The 21466-nt window shown below is 32.8% G+C and overlaps 1 protein-coding gene across 35 annotated transcripts in view; it reads right to left on the minus strand.

Annotated features, from left to right (window-relative positions):
- The window catches only part of ADGRL3 (adhesion G protein-coupled receptor L3), an 820407-nt gene that overhangs the window by 44577 nt on the left and 754364 nt on the right, over positions 1–21466 (minus strand). For all 35 annotated transcript variants that reach the window (XM_082727882.1, XM_082727890.1, XM_082727888.1 and 32 more), the window contains 2 exons: positions 14099–14224; positions 9984–10080 (listed from right to left, as the gene is read on the minus strand). In XM_082727882.1, the coding sequence (XP_082584008.1) occupies positions 9984–10080; positions 14099–14224 (223 nt within the window). The remainder of the gene's footprint in view (positions 1–9983; positions 10081–14098; positions 14225–21466) is intronic.

Raw genomic sequence — 21466 nt, forward strand, 5'->3', positions numbered from 1 at the left:
ATCACACTGTGCACTTTTAATAGCCAACAAGTTTGCTATTAAATTTTAATCAACCTGCCCTATTAAATTTCTTTCAAATGGTTCAGAGATTCTTCAGCTTTTTTAATAGCAAATTCATTCACTGGGAATCTATTAATATGGACTTCAACGACATGTTTTCTTCAAAGTACAGATTGGGTTATTGTTAGTTCAAAATGAAATTAAATGTTTTGAATGCAGAGGTGTTGTCTCTGTTTCGACAGATAAGCTCAGAGTTTTAGATATGGGAACCCTATAAATTATCTCTCTCCCCCTATATTTTGCAGTAATTGGCTTAATATCTGTCTTCTTGTTCAGACACACGAGTTTTTCTTCAGTAAATACTTAGAAGTCAAATTACTAGGCCATACATTCTACATTTCAATTCAGAATATATTGCCCCAATTCTGTCAAATGTATTTGCACCAATTCCCACTTCCAGGAGCAGTATAGATCTCTCAAATTCTTACCAGGACTTAGTATGGTAAGCTTCACATTTTTGCCAATCTGATCAGAGTATACAATGATATCTCATATTACTGTTAAACTTTGTATTTCCGTGGTTATCAAAAAGATGCGGTAATTTTTCATGTCTATTACCCATAAGGGTTTCCTATTTTGTGAATTGCCTGTTCTTATCTTTTGCCGATATATATTGATTTGTAGACATTCTTCATACAACATGACACAACATTTTGTCTGTGCTGTGTTGTTTACACCTCTCCCCAATATCTTACTGTTATGAGCACTGTTTATATTTTGAGGCAAGAAATTTACCTTTTTCTTATAATTTATAATCTGTGTTTTGTTTTTAAGGACTCCTCCTTTAACCTAAAGTCTAAAGTTTATATATATATATAAAAGCTCTAAAGTTTTAGTTTTTGTATTATATATTTTATATTATATCATATATTACATTATATAGTATAATTATATCTAATAATTTTTCATAATTAACTGAAAACAAAACTGCTTAGAGATCTTTGGTTTTCTGACTGCTCAAGCCAACAGTGGTAAAATTAAAACTCAGAATCCTTGGTGAATCTTCACTGCACAATGGTGTAAGTGGTTAATCAGCAGTTGACATGATGAACATATACCATTCAGACATTCATCTCTAAAACTCATCCTTTGTGGCCAAAGGCATGCATTTCTGTGTGCTATTAACTTGGGACTTGTTGAATGCATCTGGACATTTTTGAATACATTTCATAGTACTACAAACAAAAAATACTAGGCCTAAAGATAACGAGCCGTTTGCTTAACCACAGGCAAAACAGCAGTAAATTACAGTTCTTTTTAGTAAATTAAAGGCATTTCACAAAAAAATATTTGTCTTTGCCATTCACCCTATAACTACTTAATTAATTTTCTCTACATTGGATTATCTCTTGATATGTTAATGGTATGTAGTCAGTTCCACAGCTACATGTATTTGTAAATCACACATTCCGTGTGCATTTTCATTTAATAAAACACACCTCAGAAAAAAGGAAGGGAAGGAAAGCATAATGTAATTACTTAACAATATGAAATGCTTTACCATCGTGAAGGAAACACAACTTTTTGTATAACGCTCTGCCTTACATCGGCATACTTTCCTATATTGAGCAAATTACATAGCTTACATGCAGGCCTATCCTGGTTAAAACTTGAATATTAAATTTGGAACTGATATTTAGAAAGATATGTCTGAGAAAAATAAAGTAAAACAAAGTGTCTATGAATAAAGAGATTCTTGATAACATTCAGAGAAGGCCTGTTTTATCATATAATCATGATCAGTTCTGTTCTGTTCTGTTTAGCTTGAGTCTCTCTCAGGAAACTTACATTGTTTCTACTTTTCTACAACAAGATTAACTATCTTCCTTCAATCTGTGTATCCTCTCCAATCTTTCTTAATTCTCCAGTGGTTTCTCTAGGGTTGTAAATTATGTTCTATGAACGTGATGAGTTACTTGTCTTAGTTTTTGAAGCACCCGCATTCCTTATAATGATAAATGATGAAGAAAGTCTATTATGAAAATCATAGGAGAACCTATCACATTAAACACTTTTAAATGGCATGCAGTAATATAAGGTTGAGCTATATAAAGTGCGTGCTTCTGTATGCAATGTAATTCAATAAACTAGGAGCTATTTTAATTGGATACTGCACAATTATTGGTAATCACAACTCAAGTATCTTTTTTCTAATGAGGTCTCTTTTGCCTAACCATATATCCCTCTTCCATGATTTAATTTTTCATGTAATTGAATTAATTCCTACTGATTTTTAAAGTAACAGATACAAATTAATACAATTCATTTCTTAGAAAAAAATACTTTGAACAAGTAATGACTTTGTTAGTTAACTTTGGATGCCGTGTTCTACATTTATATCATCACAAGCTTTATGTTTACAGTATGGTAGGAACATTTCTCCAGATGAGAGGTACAGTCAGGCTTGTTTTTAAATTTTAATTATAAGACATTTCATACTTTTTGTCAAAACTGGAATTAGCACCTAAAAATCGTAAATTTAATTTATAGCATTATCAGTGTCTATTTGAAGTTAATGCAAACAGATTTTCTACTTGTTCTAGGCACTTTTATGTTGTTCTGACAGGACAATATCAAATTCAAAAGTACAACTACATGGGCAAAGTTTTACCTTTGCTTGGTGCTATGCTGAATTATTATAGGCAGAAGCTATTTACCTGATTTTTATACACAATCTTTGCTCTGACCAAATGTTCATCCTTTCACTGAAACATAAGAAATTAAAGATAAAAGATTCTAACAATAAAATACCTTGAGAACTTCCAGCAAAGAAAAGAAGAATGATTATAAATACCTTGCAACCTAAGTCCTAAAATCAGGCAATAATGTATAGCAAATCAGCATATTCCGTATCAAATCGTTCTGAAAAATATTACCAATCCATCTTTCTCTATGTTCACAGTGTTTTAAAGCTTTTATTTCCCTAAATGAATAGGATGAATCCACACTAAAGAAAAAAGCACAAAATAAAGTAGAAGGAAATGAATAGTATGTGAAGGAAATTAAGAAATAAAGATGTTAATGCTTGTGGTGTTAAGTATATCATCTTTCCCTGGGAAGGGAGAAAAATACCTTTATTCTAATCTTAGCCAGGTTCATGAAAAACTGTCCTTATAAGAAAAGAGTGAACATTTTTGTTTTCCTGAGTAGGGCTGCGCAGTCAGAAAGATCTTGTTTGGAATCTAGAGTTCATCCTTTATTAGCCACTCCACTTGGACAAGTAACCAAAAAACCCAGCTTCTTCATGGATATAAGATAATGGATGAATAATGAATAGTGTACAATAGATAAAATATACCCACTAAAGGAGAAATCCCGAAGCATTCAAAAACTATAAAGAGCCACATTGTGTTCTAGTAGAGAAAAGAATACCAGGGATTTCTGAAGAGAAGTTGACTATGTATATTTAGTTTTTAAAAATAGATTTTTTTTTTAAAAAATTACATCCTCAGCAACTTATATGAAACAACAGCAATATTTCAAAAATAAGTGGGAATTTTTTATAGCACTATATTTAGAAATTAGTAAGGTAACTCACTGCAGCTAGTTTGATTTATAATAAGGAGATGAGATACTGCTAACTATATATAAGGCAGTAAGATAATAAACTATAATAATAAGGAATCTACATAGAGAATTCTCTTTGTGAAGGTATCTATAAAAGCTATAATAATAGTGGGGCGCCTGGGTGGCTCAGTGGTTTGGGCTGCTGCCTTTGGCTCGGGTCATGATCTCAGGGTCCTGGGATCGAGCCCCGCATCGGGCTCCCTGCTCCACAGGAAGCCTGCTTCCCTCTCTCTCTCTCTCTGCCTGCCTCTCTGCCTACTTGTGATCTCCGTCTTTCAAATAAATAAATAAAATTAAAAAAAAAAAGCTATAATAATAGTAATAGTAATAACAGTAAAGTACAAACCATTTTTACTATTGTGTAGTTGGCAGTGAGAGGTTGGATGATTTAAAGGAGTCATATCAAAGAGACAAAGTTAAAAGCAAAGCATAAGAAGGACTCACTGGGCAAGCATTTTGGAATCTTTATTTTTCAATTCCTGCCAGCAATTTATAGCAAGAACATTTGCCCCTGATTGCCTAGAAATCAATATTTAATATATTTCATTTTGTAATAGAGAATTCATTCTGAAAATTATTTGGTCTCCTTGAGTTAGGAATCAAGATATTAATAGCATTGTTTAATTATCTATTTGGCATAGCATTTCGCTTTTAAAATCTGTACCTATTTTGTTTTTGTGTTATTAAACTGATTTTCCTAACACAGAAGATATCCTTATTTCATTGTACATGCAAATTTCACAAATAGATGTCAGATTATAGTAGGATTTGGTTAATATTTATAAACAACTTTATAACCCTTCAGAACAGCAAGACTTTTCAGAAATATGACATATTTTATGCATATAAAGCCATATTATATTTAATGAGATTAATAAAGTACACCAAATGAGTATGAAGGTTTCACCCTTTTCAGCTTTAATTTATAGACGTGATTAATTGCAGCAAAACATCACTTACAATTTTTCATTTGCATTTTTCTTTAAAAACACAAAAGCAAAATATGTTGAGTAGCCTGAATATTAATGAGATGACAGGTGATTTATTGTGAAGTTTCTTCTGCCTTGGTGACCAGCGTTCTGGGAAAGATAGTACGGGCTCTGAGAAGACATGAGTTTAAAATGGGCATGAGTCACATCCTTGCTCTGCTACGTAACTGGTTATTTATCCGGGCTGTATGAATCGCACTAGTGTTCTCTTAGCTTCTGAAGGGCAGGATAGGGCTTGGGGGGAAGAGAAGGCAGTGTTTGCTTATATCATTATCTAAGGTAAGGAGAAGAAATATTTTACCTTTATTTCTTAAATGCTAAAAGACGGTTACAAATCAAAGGTGCAATGTACAACTAGACAGATATAATGTGCATTTAATTTCTAATTTAGAAGAGACAATTCAGTTTTATTAGTTTAACTCTTTTTGTTAGCTCAAGGGTAGCAGCATTTTAGGTAAATTATTTTTTCTTTTACTTGGCATTCAGGTAACTACTTTATTCCTCCCACCTATTACTAGAAAATAAAAAGGAAAGAAAACCTTCAGTAGTAAATGATGAATTTTAATATCTAATTATCTGAGAGCACTGGCAAGGATCAGTTTTCATTTGTTAGAAGATGTAAGTGAACTTTTGAACAAAATAATGATAAGAGGACGAATCATTTGCAGGCACTGTAGTAAAGAATTAACATATATAAACTCAGTCCTCTCAAGGTCCCCGTGAAGTGCTCTCTGTATCCCCCTTGCATAGACACTGAGCATATAGAAAACTTACCAAAAGTCACAGAGTTAAAATTCCATTCTCAAAACTACTATGAGTAAATCACCAATTTGCAAAGTTTATTTGGTGATGCCTTTCCCCTTTTTATCAACAATGTTCCTAATGGGGGAGGCCATCTTTCGGTACATTATTGTGCCAGAGAGAGCCAAGATTTACCCTTAAAATTATGAAAAGATTGCCAAAAGCCATCATAACTGTACTGATTACATAAATTTACGGAGAATGCATGTGCAGACTAATACGAATGTGAAGCTTGAAAGGAGAAGCCATCCACTTTAATGAATATGACTGTACATCTACAGAAAAGACAGTCTTCATGCACACAACACTTAGATTTGGCTTAAATATATATAGCTTTACTGGTCAGTTCCCCTTGTATACAAATCTAAATCACGTTAACTTCTATGGGAGGTTGATGAGATGGAGAATGGGAGATAGATAAAAATTCGTTATGCTAGCCAAGCTATTGTTTTAGAAGAAGAAATGCCTTTTTGCTAATTCTGCTGCTACGATGGGTCACATTTTTGTAATAATGCTACAGTTGGGGAGGGGCTTGGGTGGAACAATTTTCATAATTCAGACATCGTATTGGCAGCAGCTACCTAGCAAAACTTGATTTTGAACTGAAATTTCTGGTGTCAATTCAGCTAATTAAATAAAAAGAAAATGAGCAATGCATTTACATTAGTCACGATGAGATAAAGCCTAATAAAATCCAATTTCAGAAAACATCTCGATTTCTATATAGATCTATAAAAGGAACAGAAATGTTTAACCATTAACTGAACTCCCAGAGAAATTTCTCAGCAAATGCTTCACTTTGGGATCAAAGGCAAGTTTTAGAGCCATTGTTAATCTAAATTGTTCAGGATGAGGTTTGGTCAGCAGAGGTTGTGAGCTGGAGGTAAGAGTGGTAAAAGACTATGTTAGCTGCAAATTGTTCCTACCACTCCTGGGAAGTTAGAGCTACTAGAAATTTGGGTAAATTTTCTAAAAATCTGGGAGAAGCTTGGTGGAATTGAGGACGGACTTCAAGTTATGTGCAAATAGTAAATATTTAAATGAGCCAATGAATAAACCCTCCTGTGGGATTTGTAAAAGATAAACTTAAGATAAAAACTTGGATAAGAGTTAATCCTCCTTATAACTTCCTATAATTGACTATCACATTAACGCTCTTGAAAATCTCCCTCTGGTTATGAAAGTGGCACCAGGGAAGTTAAGGTGATCATAGTCCTCGGGTACTGGCCTCAAAGAATTCTTAATTTACTTGAGTGAGCAGCGTTATAGAAAATAAGTCAGAAGGGGAAAAATTATCTTACAATGTATAGTGAACATTTGGAAAACACCTTCACGAATATAGATATTCAAAGGACAAATGGAATGGAATGTGTAATGGAACGTTTTAAAGAGATGAGGTGACCAAATAACAAAATCCCAAAGAGAATATATAAGAATGAATACACAAATTAATAATTATCCATAAATCCTCCAAGGTTTTGCGTGATTCCAAGGAATAAAATCCCAACAGTAATCAAGTTTACCACACCGGGAAATCTAGATAGGTAATCTGATACATAGGTTGTAACAAGTTGGTTCAAGGATAGAATATTAAAGATGGTTTGAAAAAATAAAAACCATTGAGAAGGAGTTCTGTACTGTATGGTAGATGCTTTCTTCTTAATGGATCCCAAAGATGAGAAAGGTGAATTTTTGTTTGGAAGAATAGATGTTAAGACATACAAAATTGTAAAATAATTATTCTTTTGATGAACTAAGGAGTGGTATGAATAGGAAAGAAAACCTAAAGTAGACTTAAGACTAATTTTTAGACAACTTCTTACAGTTTTTGAAGGCCAAAACTAAAGACAAAAATAAGAGATTTAATAGATCTTAGAGAGAAAGGAAAATGGGGTTTAAATAAACAAAAAAATTGCTAGCTGTGAGAAACTGAGAATGAATGGGGAGTTAGAATATATGAAGATGCAAAGATGTAGTGCCTAGAATTTTTATTTTAATAATAGGGACTATAGTCTTTCGACTAAACAGAGGTGAATAATTATGTTGCCAAGGTGACTGAAGTGTTTATCCGGAAAGGTGAATCTTGGATTTCACCTACCTAAATATGATACACACGCCTGAATGCAGGGAAGATAGGATCCTGGGAAATAAGACAAGATTAAAGAAGGAGGTTAAAGACTATCTTCAGAGATATAATATGAAGATATAAATTTTTAAAGTACTCCACGCATCTGAGATAAAAAAAAAATAATGAGATGAGAATAAAATAAGGAGTTTCTGACTTGGGGGAACAGGGAATTAATATGGGAAATCAAGAAGATCACTGTGATGTCTACCACCATTAAAGTCACTGAGCGAAAGGAAGAATCCCTATCCTAAAGGAAAAGATCACTGCCTGGACACACTTCAAGTCACAAATTTAATTTAACCCCCTCCCCAAAGTCGAGATTAGAGTAACTTATTGGATGTCAAGAAATTTTATACCCTTCTTCAAGAGTAACTAAGAAATACTTTCAAAACTAAAGGCTTGAAAACCAGATTTAAATAGATGATCAGTCAATATAAATATTATTATTTTCTTTAAATATATTCCAAATTGACAAGTCATCCACATATCACATATTTCAAGTTGATGAAATTCTTGAGAAGGAACTAAAAAGGACACTGCAATGTTACATGTAAATAACCTCAAAATCAAGGTCACAAAAATGTGTCCATTTAAAACAATTTTTAGTAAAATCACATACCTTACAATCTTCACATAAATTTACAACATAATGCTAGACAACATAATAATTTTACATGTTTTAAGGAATAATAATTTTACATATTTTAACCATCTTCACAGTGCATCATTAAAATCACATGATCTCATCTTTTCTTTAAGAAACAATTGTTCTATAGTTGCTGTGTTTATTAGATACGATATACTCCTAATAATAAATCCTATTCATAAGGGCAGTTCTCTATCTAGGAACATACTGTAAACTTTCCATTTGTGGGATTAGACAATAAACAAAATCTGTCACTATGAAAGCAAATAAGTTCCTGAACTTTGGAGGCATTTTTAAGTAATTCGTTCTCAATGACTAGGAAAGTGTGTCCAAAGTTAAAGTATTCATATTTAAAAAATTTTCACAGACTAACCATTCAAACTAAACTTGAAAAAGAGAAGAATATTTCAATGGTAATATGTAAATAAAAATATAGAAAATAAAAGACTGATATTGAAACAAAATAAAAAATGTGGGTGTTTTGAAGTATTTTCATATTTGGAGGAATATTTGCACTCACTGTTCCTATATTGGGCAAAAATGATATAGGAAGTTTAATATTATCACTAGGTTATAGTTATTATATCACTGTCCCAAATAACATATGAAAATCAATTAAGACTATATATAACATGGGTCCCTATATCAAATTCAGCTTGATACTATCTGTCCTAATTTATTTTATGTAAATAAGATGCAAATCACTTGAGTAAAAGTAATTAAGAGCACCAGCATCTGAATTTTCCTGAATCATAAGCTGTGATTGTTAAATTATTTGTTTTAAGTAGTATTTAATGTAATAAAAAGTTAACAGAAACAGGTTTAAGTGGAACTAATAATCTTAGTTTGGGGATAGGAAAAAAACCAATGTAGATTATAAAAATAACTACTGAATATATGCATCAAAAATACCTTTCTTAGGACAGTGTGATTGGAATAAGCTCATGCAAACATCATCTTTACAGATAAAACTATATCGTAAGTATTCCTCAGCAACATCTGTAGGGTACCCTAACTCTATACAAATATAGCATCTACCCATTTTTACTGTAATCAGCCTAATTCTAATTTTCCCCACTCCCCGCTCAACACCCCACACACATACACTAAAAAAGAGGGAGGGAAGTGGAGGATAGGAAGGAGAAAGAGAACAGAAGAATTTAAAAAAAAAATCAACCACAAACAAAACAGTAGATTAAAGGAACTTCATTTTAAAAATCGAAATGATACCCTGGGAACATGATAACCAGAAGCACATAAACACACAAAAATCATAATATATATATCCTTTTTCCTTCTAGATCTTTAAATATGCTAGATAAGTTTTGTAGATACTGAGATTAGATGTGATTTTTACCCCAAATATACAGGGTGCCTCAAGTACGTATTAGACAGTATATTTTTACTTTCACAAAGACTACGAAATTGCTCTATGCCTGGGACAATGTGCAACTCTATGATGCTTAGCAGACTATATAGCCACGTAATTGCCCATTTTCACTGCTTCCAATGAGGCCTGACAGCTCTCCAGTTTATTACAGTGGCAGATGACTAGAAAAAGTTCTCTTTTTCTAACTTTTTTCAGAAAAGATTTCCTGAAAACTCGGAATTGGGGAAAAAAAAAAAGGCTCATGAATAATGGAACACACTGCTACAGTCAAGCAAGTTTTATAACCTTACGATATTCCTATCACATGGAACAAGGTCCAGAAGTTGCAAAAAAAGCAATGCATTTACGAACTTCTTAAAGTCATCACCAAAGTAATAAATATGAAAAATTGTTTCTAATTACCTCTGTTGAGTGACGCTGAACTGTTTATATCTCCAGTAATGAAGGAAGACTCTGACTGCTTTCGGACCGTGTCATTCCACATTCTACGAATTCGGCTCTGGATGGGGAAAAGGGAAAAAGGGAAATGAACTCACCAGGCAGTAAATTTTCACACAAATCATTCTTTCTCTTTCTGTCATAGTTATATGAAACCTTTGTTTCTGGCATCTGGCAACTGTATAACTGCTACAAGCCTGCAGTACAGTAGCACGAGAACGTCTGAAACTAAATTAGTGATAATAATTGGTTCTCATTAAGTGTATTCCTAAATGCTTATACCAAAAATAATTGTAACTATGAAAAAGCAATAAATGTAATGTACTCTACCAATTTAAACATGTTGAAGATATATAGATGTGTACTCTAGATGGTTAGAGTTTAATAATTTTAGTTTCCAAAGTGAAACAAATTATTTTCATTGTAACTTTTATGGGAATGGGGTATTTAAATATGTATTAAATTGTCAGTTTTATTAACAAAAGATTTACTTTAAGAATTCAAAAACTTGCAAGAAAGAAAAAGTTTGGTAAGAAAAGAACAGAGTATTATTAAAATGCGACTAAACTTAACATCTTCCATATATTCTGTCAGACCAGTGTAATTTTACAGGTTACATATGATTTTGACTTTTCTTTCTTTTGAAGGAAATAAAGGAAGACAATTCACCCTTATTCATTTCTTCACAGTAGGTAGTTTTATCAAGAACCAAAAATTCTTATATCATTATATTTATCCTCACAGTTTCCTAAGTGTCAGATAACTGAAGAAAGCGGTGTAATATTTTTCCATTTAGGGGAAGGAGATTCTTTTTTCTGGCTCATAGTTCTGCCATTTTATTGAGTTAGGGATCAAAAAAGTATTAAGAATCCTGTGAGGAGGAAAACAACCTATCTTCAGCTTTTCCAAGGATGAGATAATTTTAAGAACTATCACTACTAGTAAAGGTACAGGCAAAACCAAGCTCAAAAATGGATTATGTTCCAAATATATTTGATCTCCCTGAATAATAGGAGTATTTAATCTTCAAATACTAGACAATTTGTTTTATAAATCTTGGGACATGCTTATTCTTCAGAAATATTGTCTATATTGTTGTTTTAGGTTAGCAACTACACACAGAGACACAGTCCCTCACACATACAGAACAAAACTAATAAAATTAGAGGAGCTCCCGGCTGGGCGCCTTCTCAGTGAGGAGAACATGTGATTCTTGATCTCCTGGTCATGAATTCAAGCTCCACGTTGGGTGTGGAGCTTATTTAAAATACAGAAATAAAATAAAAGAGATTAACAATTTTTAAAAAATTAAAACAATAAGAAATTATAAATTCTGAGCACCTGAGAAATGTTTCTATCAAAAAATACTTCAAAGCTTCAAACGGAAATATGGGAAATAATTCTCTCACATTTGTTTCATTAATTAATCAATCAACTAGTGAATTAATTAAAAATATTAAATGTTCTCTGCATGCCAGAAGCTATTCTAGGAGATACAAAAAGAAAAGACAAACAAAAAATATCTTTGTTTTCATGGAGTTACTAGATTAGTTAAGTGATAGATACAACAAATTATCACAAAAACAAATGCCAAAGTAAAAATATGCCTACAAAGCTCCATAGAACCATTAATTATTATAACTGAGAACTATGAATGCAAATGATGTCACTGGTAGGATGGATATATAGAACAATATACAACAATAAATATAAAAAAAACAACACAGCCCCCTGCAGCAACACAGATGTCTGAGGAAAGAAAGAAAATAGAAGAGAATAGGTACTGGCTGTTTTCATGTGAATAAGTATCAAACACATGCCAAACAAAATGTACTGTTAAAACTTAAGATGGCGGTTACTTTAGAGGTAGATGATGGAGAAAGGTTCAAAGGGTTTCTAAGGTACTCCCAAGAGTCTAATATTTGACCCAGGGAGGGTAATGAATCAATATGCATGCACCTGTATTTTGTGTGCTTTTGTTAATGTTTGTTATATTACATAATTTTAAAAAAGTTTAAATGCACATAATGAGGGGAAATATCCTTGGCTAGGAAGTCTGTGAGACTACTCTGAAGAAGTGACATCTTAACAGATTTGATGGAATTATAGATTGTTGTTAGGTGACATTTACATGAGCTTCCCCCTACCTCCTCTTCTATGAGTCTCCCCAACTTGAGCTAGCCACACTGGTTTCCTTGCCACTCCTTTCCAAGTCAATCATATTTCTGCCTCAGGCTTGGTACAACTGTTTCTTCTGCCTGAAGTGTTCTTCCCCCCAGATACATGAATGAATAACTCCATCTCTTTAAATTTTTACTGAAATATTTTCTCCTTAAAGAGACCTAACTCGGGGCACCTGGGTGGCTCAGTGGGTTAAGTCGCTGCCTTCAGCTCAGGTCATGATCTCGGGGTCCTGGGATCAAGTCCCTCATCGGGCTCTCTGCTCAGCAGGGAGCCTGCTTCCTTCTATCTCTCTCTCTGCCTGCTTCTCTGCCTACTTGTGATCTCTGTCAAATAAATAAATAAAACCTTAAAAAAAAAAGAGAGACCTAACTCATTCTGCTGTTCCACCCACCTAACCCTGCTGTTTTCCTCCCATAGTCATTATTATCTTATATAATCAGACTTAAAATTATAATGCATTTATTTCCTATATTTATATATAATATCCAGTATTTAATGTCTAATGTCTGTATTAAATTTGAGGCTCCAGAAAAACAGAAATTTTGTCTCTTTTGTTTATTGATATATCACACACTGAAATAATACCTGGTATAAGATAAAAATGTATGTATACATAAAATATATTTTTATGTGTAGAACATGCATGTTACGTGTAAAATTTTAATACTTCAATTAATTCTATATTCTAGGCTCTATACTATGTAATTTTTCATGTATTCGCTCACTGAAATCTCACAAGAACTCCTTGAGGCAAGTACTCTTATTCATTAGAAAATTGATGTTCAGAAGTTAATTAGCATATTCAATGTCACAGACTTAATAAGTGACAAAACCAACATTTGAATCCACTCAACTGGCTCCTGACCTAGGAGCTTAACAACTCACTAAACTATATCAAATAATGGTTGAATAGAAAAAGGAGAAAAAGAAAAAATATTGCAGCAGAGAAAAAAAATACATTATGCAGCTCAGAGTCAACTCTTAAATGTTCACGGGATGAACTGGGGTGATATGGGGTAAGAAAAGGAAGTCACAGAAGACTAAATACAATAATATCACACTTCAAAAAACATTTTAAAAAGTGATAGTAAAAAACAAATAGTAAACATTTTTTTTGGAGGTGGGAAACTATTAAAATGTGTCAAAGAAATGAAGAGCAGAAGTTTTCTGGTTGCAGGCACAGGAATTGATTAGGGAGGGGTTTCAGGAAGGAAAAATATACAGAAAATGTTCAGTTCGTGAGTTGGATGTTCACTCCACAGGTTTATTTTACTACTCTACTTCATAACTTAATGGATGTTACATGTATTGTTTTATGTTTCAAATATCATATGACAAATGTAAATACATCTACAGTCAATAAAACAAGTAAAAAATAGGTTAAAGAAAGGTTGAAGTGGAAAGGGTAATACTTTAGTTCATAGTTTTTATAAACATGCATAAACACAAACCAATCCTACACATGTCTGTGAATATCTCTTTGTGTGATTATGATTATGACCAAGCTTTAATAAGTGATTATTAGCACCAGGAAGTAGTTACTACATCTGCTATAAGAGGTAGTTCCCTTAAAAATCATATATATGAAATGCTACCTTCTTAGAATTTTTGGGTAAAATGCCAAATTCCTTTTGTTACTTTCTGTATTCATTCAACTAGGAATAATCTGAAATCATTAATTAATATGCAAACTGAGACCCCGAATTTCATAATTTTGTTGCAATGTGGTTTTTGGACTATTTGTCCTAATCATTCCTATTTGAGACACTGAAAGAACAACAACAAATGTGATGGGTTAAACACTTGGGATACAAACTATTTCTGATCAAGGAAAGACAGCAATTCGTGACAGCATACAAGTAAGAGATATTTCATTTGAACGAACAAATATTTACCTGTGAGCCTGTGGAGTAGCGTCCAGGAGTTCGAGAACCAGATGTTTTCCCTGAGCCAATGGAACTCTCTGTACTTTTGCCACTACAACAATGCGTTCGCAGGCATTTCCCATACTCTTTTCGTACCTAGCCAATTAAATATTAACTTCTGTTAGCACGTAATTCATTTCCGCTGGGAACTATGGTATAAAAATGTATGTGCGTTTCATTTTTAGATCATTAATAATAATTATTTCCTTGCCCTACAGATACAAGAAATTCTGTTCAGCATATATTTTACGGTATAAAAGGATATCCAAGCCACCAATCTTGAAATTTCACATAAATGGAACCTTTTAAAATAGGCACACATGCATACACACACATGCAGTCATGCTATAACACTACTACCTCTTAGTTCAAAAAATAAAAAGTTAAGACTCTTTAAGACACTATTTATTTTTAGCCTTATAAATTTGATCTGAAGTAGCCCCTTGGTGCAACTGTTCTTCGAATTGAGGTCTAGTGAGAAAGCCACAGAGAGGAGGGGATAAAGAGAGGGAGGGGAGAGGGGGAGAGAGAGGAAGAGAAAAGGGAAAAGAATGTTTAAACACAGAAAAAAGGAATGTGTTGGGTTAAATTTCCTTTAAATCTCTATTTCTCTGAAGTTTATTTCCCCTAAAAGAGGTCAAATTTATAACTTCAGAATATAAAATCCAAAATATTTTTAAATTTCCTCCATCATAATAATTCTATTCAATAATCATAGATTGCTTTTCTTTATTAAATTCTTAATCCTGCTTGGAGTATAAAATCATGGGAAAAAAGGAGATAAACATTTTTTTTTTTTTTTTTAGTTGATGTTTCCAAGCAGGGTAACATATCAACAAGGTCTGGGAAAACTTTTATCATGTTTAAAATTTTTATTACTATCTCTTTAATCAAACAAGACATACAAAAATAAACAGTAACTGCCCTAAATCATACTTCCACTATGTACAACAACAACAATAATCCCCAACTATTCTTCCTCAACTATAAACACATTTTGGGACATTTTATTGGTTATGCATTCCAAATTTATGTTCATTATGAAATAACACTGTATATATTATTATATGTAAATGTCATTTATATATAATACATATTATAAGTAAATATTATATATAAATATTGTAATATAAATATATAATATACATATAATATAAATATTATATATAATTATATAAATAACACTGTATATATTATTCTTGGGGCACCTGAGTGGCTCAGTGGGTTAAAGCCCCTGCCTTCCGCTCAGGTCACAGTCTCAGGGTCCTGGGATCAAGCCCCGCATTGGGCTCTCTGCTCAGCAGGAAGCCTGCTGTCCCCCCTCTCTCTCTCCTTGCCTTTCTGCCTACTTGTGATCTCTCTCTCTGTCAAATATATAAATAAAATCTTTTTTAAAAAGACTTTATAATTATTCTTAGCTCTTTATGTATTGAATTCACATGAGTTCATCCTTTCCACAATTTGGGACAATGTAATATCCCAATGTAATTTTATTTAAAGCAAAGTTATAGATGCATGCTTTTTTGAGAGACATATTTAGAATCAAAAGCAAAAAAGTTAGTGTGAATGATACACTAAAATATTAGCATTCAGAACTAAAGTACCATATCTTAATATTAGAGGGTTCTTTCTACCAAAGATATGGCAGAATTGGAGACAGAATACATTAAGGTTTGCTTGAAGAATTCACATATATGAAATGCTTATTCTGGGATAGGAACAACAATCTACCAAAGCATGAAGGAGGCATGCCTGCTGCCAATAAAAGGGGGGGGACCCGGGAAGGCTTCTCAGAGAAGAGGATTTCTGAGAGAATCTTCAAAAGATAGGTTGGAATCTGTCAGGTTAGAATATGAAGTTGCAAGTAAGGCTAGATGAGAGAGTCAAAGGCATTCAGGTACCGCGCACAGGGTGAGCAGCTTTTGAGGACTTGCTCTGATCTGGAACACCAGCATTACAATCATTAATATATTTTAAATTAGAGTGATATGTTTTCCAACCAATCTCTTCTATGGCACATTTATGAATAATTAGAAATATTAGTTTTATTCAGTGTTTAAAAGCCAATTCACATTTTGTTTATATTTTAAAAGAAATAAGTTGATACCCGCATGTGTGTGTGTCTAATAGATATGTGAGATTGGGAGTACGGAGTGAAAAAGCTTCTAATTTTTCATTGCTATTTCCTAGGAATTATGCTAGGTCCTTCCCTCAAAATGACTCTAGGAAATAATCGTTACCTCCATTTTACAGATAAGAACACTGAAAAGCTTAAGCAATGAAAATAAACTGAAAGATTGAAAACATTAGGCAATAGGCCCTATGTGAAAAAAATCCACATCTTATAGGTGCTCTATGGTCCGAAAGCTCTTTATAAGAGGCTGCATTTCTAAAATTAATATGTTAACATTACTATTAAAGTAATCTATTAAATTATCCCTTTCTCTGTATCTGGAAAAAATAGGGACAAATGCTTTAATTAGAATTTGAGAAAGCCAAAAATTATCTCTACCCAAAGGTGAACACTATCAATTAGAGTTTAATATTAGTCCTGAAATAATGAAGTATTTCCAAGAACCAAAATGCTGATTATAACCCATGTCCCACTTTGTTTTTCCTAATGTACTCAAGAGTATATTTTCTTCTTAGAAAAGAAAGTGTTTTTTAATGAAGTGATTTAAACCTAAACAAATATTTTAAGAGGGGGAGATAGAGAAAGAGAAAAAGAGAACCACTCTCATTCCTGTCACAAAGACAGCTATACTATATAAGCCACAGGAATTCATCATGGACTATTTTCATTTTCCAACAAAGGTTAAATGTGCCGAACTGGTTATATATACGACCAGCAAACCAAGACATCTAGTGATGCCAGATTCATATTTAGGTGTATTACTTTCTGAATCTTTACTGAGTTTATTTTTCTGTGATTAGTTTTGAAATGCTAAGCATGTGTTTTAAAAAGAAAAAAAGTAAATAACATGGACTGTATCTCTGAATAGATCAAATAAAAGCTATTTGATCATTCAATCATTTGCGTATTCTAATCCACTATGTCACATGATAATCCATCCCACCACGACCAGATTTGGTATGTTATTGTTTTAATATTGTTCTAGAATATAGAATATGGGAAAGAAACTGTACCTTATCAATGGAATATTTCTTTTATACTCTCAGATCAGAAATAATTATGATACCCTCTGAGGTTTATAATTGAGTGCATAACAAAAGAAAAAGTGATAAATTTAATGTCACCAGTAGAAATACTGGTATTGGTCATATCATGCAATCCACACTCAGAATAGGACTGATAACACAGAGTTGGATTTTTATTAATGAGCTGAATCAATCAACAAATACCCCCATAAGGCAAAATATCTCAAAATGGAGTATTTCATATTTCTCTAATCAAAACATATGAGCAACTATGTCAGCATGGGCACATTACGGAAATTCAATCAGATGGCTTAAGAAAGACTTCTTAAGAGAATTAAGATTGTTAAAATGTGCATACTACCCAAAACCATCTATAGATTCGATGCAGTTTCTCAAAATCTCAATGGTATTTTTCACATATACAGAAAAAACAACCTTAGAATTTGTACAGAACTACACACACACACACACACACCCCCAAAGGCCAAAGTAATCCTGAGAAAACAAAGCTGTAGGCATTACATTTCTTGCTTTCAAACTATACTACAAAGCTGCAGTAATTAAAACGGTATGGTGTTGTTATACAAATAGACACACAGAACAAGAGAACAGAATTAGCCCCAGAATAAATGCTTACATTTACTGTCAACTAATATTTGACAAGGGAGCCAAGAATACTTGATAAGAAAAAGAATACTTGAGAGATTGATTGGACAATCTCTCCAATAAATAGTTTTGGGAAAACCAGATAACTACATGCAAAAGGATGAAACTGAACCCTGTCTTATACTACTCACAAAATTTGACTCAAAATGAATTAAGGACTGAAACATTTGATCAGAAAGGATAAAACTCCTAAAAGAAAATATAAGGGAAAAGTTCCTAGACACTGGTCTTAGCAATGATTTTTGAACATAACATCAAAAACAAAAGCAACAGAAGCAAAAATTAGTAAGTCGGATTACATCAAAATACAAAGCTTGTGCATAGCAAAATAAACAACGAAATGAAAAGGCAATCTACAGAATTGAAGAAAACATTTGCAAATCATATTTCTTTAAGGGGTTCACATATAAAAAACTCATATAATTCAATAGCAAAAAAACAAAACTAATTACAAAACAATCTAATTACAAATGGACAGAGGAAATGAATAGATATTTTTCTTAAGAAAACATAAAAATGACCATCATAAAGAGATGCTCAACAACACAGAGCAGGGAAATACAAGCCAGTACCACGATGAGATACCACTTCACCTCTGACAGAATGGCTATCATCAAGAAGATGAGAAAAAAAGTAAAGAAAACAAGAAATAAAAAGTATTGGTGAGGATGTGGAGAGAAAGGAGCCCTTGTGCACTGTTGAGGGGAATGGAAATTGATAGAGCTATTACGTGAAACAGTATGGAGTTTCCTCATAAAATTAAAAACAGAACCGCCATACGATCCAGAAATCTCCCTTCTGGGTATACATCCCCAGGAAATGAAATCAGAATCTCAAAGATCTATCTGCACTCCCATGTTGACTGCAGCACATTCACAATAGCCAAGACATGGAAACAACCCATGTGTCCATCAACGGGTGACTAGAAGAAGATGTGGTACATACATATGATGGAATATGTTCAGCCATGAAAGGAGGAAACCCAGCCCTTTTTGACAACATGGATGAAACAAGGGCATTATGCTAAGTGAAATAAGTCAGATAGAAAAAGACAAATACTGTATGATACCACTCATTGGGCAAAGAGCTGAACCCATAGAACCAGAATTGAATGGTGGTTACCCAAGACTGGGAGTAAAGGAATTGGGAGAATACTGGCTAAGGGGTACAAACTTCCAGCTATAAGAAGAGTAAGTTCTAAGGCACTAATGTACAGGAGGATAATTATAGTAAACAAACCTGTATTACATACTGGAAAGTTGCTAAGAGAGATCTTAAATGTCCTCACCACAAAAAAAAGAAATGGTAACCATGAGTTGATGGAAGTATTAGCTAATATTATGGTGGTAATCATTTTATAATAAATGTGTATCAAATTAACACACTGTAGGCCTTAAACTTACACAATATTATATGTCACTTATATCTCAATTTAAATAAAGAAATAAAAGAAAAATCTCCCAAGACATTTCTGCAATTTTAAACAAAATTATCTGTTTGTTTTGTAGGGATAAAGGTAAACAATTCCATGTTTTCTATATTTCCTAATGTTGCCCATGTTCTTGACACCCAATAAAAACGCCACCAAAATTAGAAAATTCAAAACATAAGGTGAATGAAAGAATAATATGTTTATTATTCATTATTATAAAGCATAAAAGTAAGCTTCTAAAGCAGGGATTGGTAAATTTTTTCATGAAGGGACAGATAGTCAATATTCAGGCTCTGTCAACCAAGAGGCAACTAAGGATGTTATTGATGTACTTAATTTTAAATTTTAAATGTAACCACTTAAAAATATAAAAATCATTCTTGGCTGACTGACTGTAAAAATCAAAGGCAGCTAGACATATTTAACCCATGACCTGTTGTTTGCTGAAGTCTGTTCTAATGAATCACAAAATTGAGCTTGATGACATTTAAAAAAATTTTTTTCGTGTATGTTAAATATACTAAAACTCAACTTGGTTTTAGATCATGAGGTTTAATATCTTTTCCTGTATATCAAAAGCAATCCCTAGTTATACCAGCCATGCATGTTTGTAAGATAAGAAAAATAAAAATAATTATTGGGAAAACCTAAAAGGTATTGGTTAATAGAAATACTCAAAATCAAAATAATTAATGCATAAAATACAAAAAGTATTTTCTGCTTTGAAGAAAATTTCTATATAACATTAAAATTTTAAATTTCATTAGCCCAAATTTCTAGTTAATGAATAAAATAAAAATAATAGGTAAATCTGGTTCACTGTACTTGGAAGATGTTAAAATTGCTTAATGGCCCAATAGTCCTTTATTTATACAGACAAATGCTACTTTTTCCCTTAATCTTCAATTTCGCTCTCATCTTTTTATATATATTTCCTGTGACAACCAGTTATGTCTTTCTTCTGTCAAAATCTGGAAGATTTTTTTCCCCAAATGCGTAGTCTCCCTCGCTTCTCTGAAAAGTTTTACGATATTGGCTGCTGTCTACGTTTGGACATTTTCTCCTATCTTTAATTCAGAATTTCATCTTGATCCTGATTTTGTTCCTTGGACACTTCTTTTTCCATCTCTATTCCTAATCATTATTCACATGTCCTACTCTTTACATCTTTCAAGTGTGGTAGACTGCTAGCTGTTTATAACACCTAATTCCTCATCTTCCTGAGGTAAAAAAGCTAGACTATGTTTTCTAGTCTTCCTTGCAGTTTAGGTGGTACCATTGATAGTGTCCTATCTGATGGAAGGTGAGTAGAAGTGATGGAAGCCTCTTGTACACAGATCCCCTCTTTCTCAGACTGTCTGCTCGGTGTCAATACTCAAGATGACTATGGAAATCATATACCAAGGTTGGCTAAGACTTCATCAGTCTGTGTCCTTCCATGAGATACCACCAACAGTTGGGCCATAAGTAAAAAAATAATAATGATAAGTATTTTGTGGTTAAGCAACTGCAATTTAAGGGGGGGTGTGCACTAAATATTTGGGAAGGTTCATCCATTGTAAATATAACCTCTTTTCTAAATTAATTCTCATTCAATAGGTTAGAATCCATCCATTCCCTTACAATCTCTTTACTTTTCTGTAACCTACATTTATAGGCCTCAGTCATCATTACTATTCTAGTCTTATTTATGATTATGTCAACACATTGTTGATATTTACCACCATATACAACTGAAACAGAACACGACTGACTCATCTGGACAAGTGGATACCCGTCTCAAGTATTGTTTTAGGTCCTATGAGTCTCTCAAATCAAAAATCACAGACATAGATATTTTTACTCTTTTTGTTTGTTTGTTTCCCAAAGAAAAATTTTAAGTGTTGTTTCTCTCTTAGAAGAAATTTTCACATTTTGACATTTCATTTTCAGAGCCACCTCTCAATATCTCATAATTATTTTTATTACCTCCATGTTACACATGAAGAAACTGGGGCATGAGCAGGTTAATTAACTTGCCCAAAGTCATATAAGCTTTTAAACAGAGAAGCTAGGATTTAGACCCAGACAGTCTTGGCTCA

The sequence above is a fragment of the Mustela nivalis genome (genome assembly GCF_964662115.1).
Source record: "Mustela nivalis genome assembly, chromosome: 4".
Lineage (NCBI taxonomy): Eukaryota > Metazoa > Chordata > Mammalia > Carnivora > Mustelidae > Mustela > Mustela nivalis.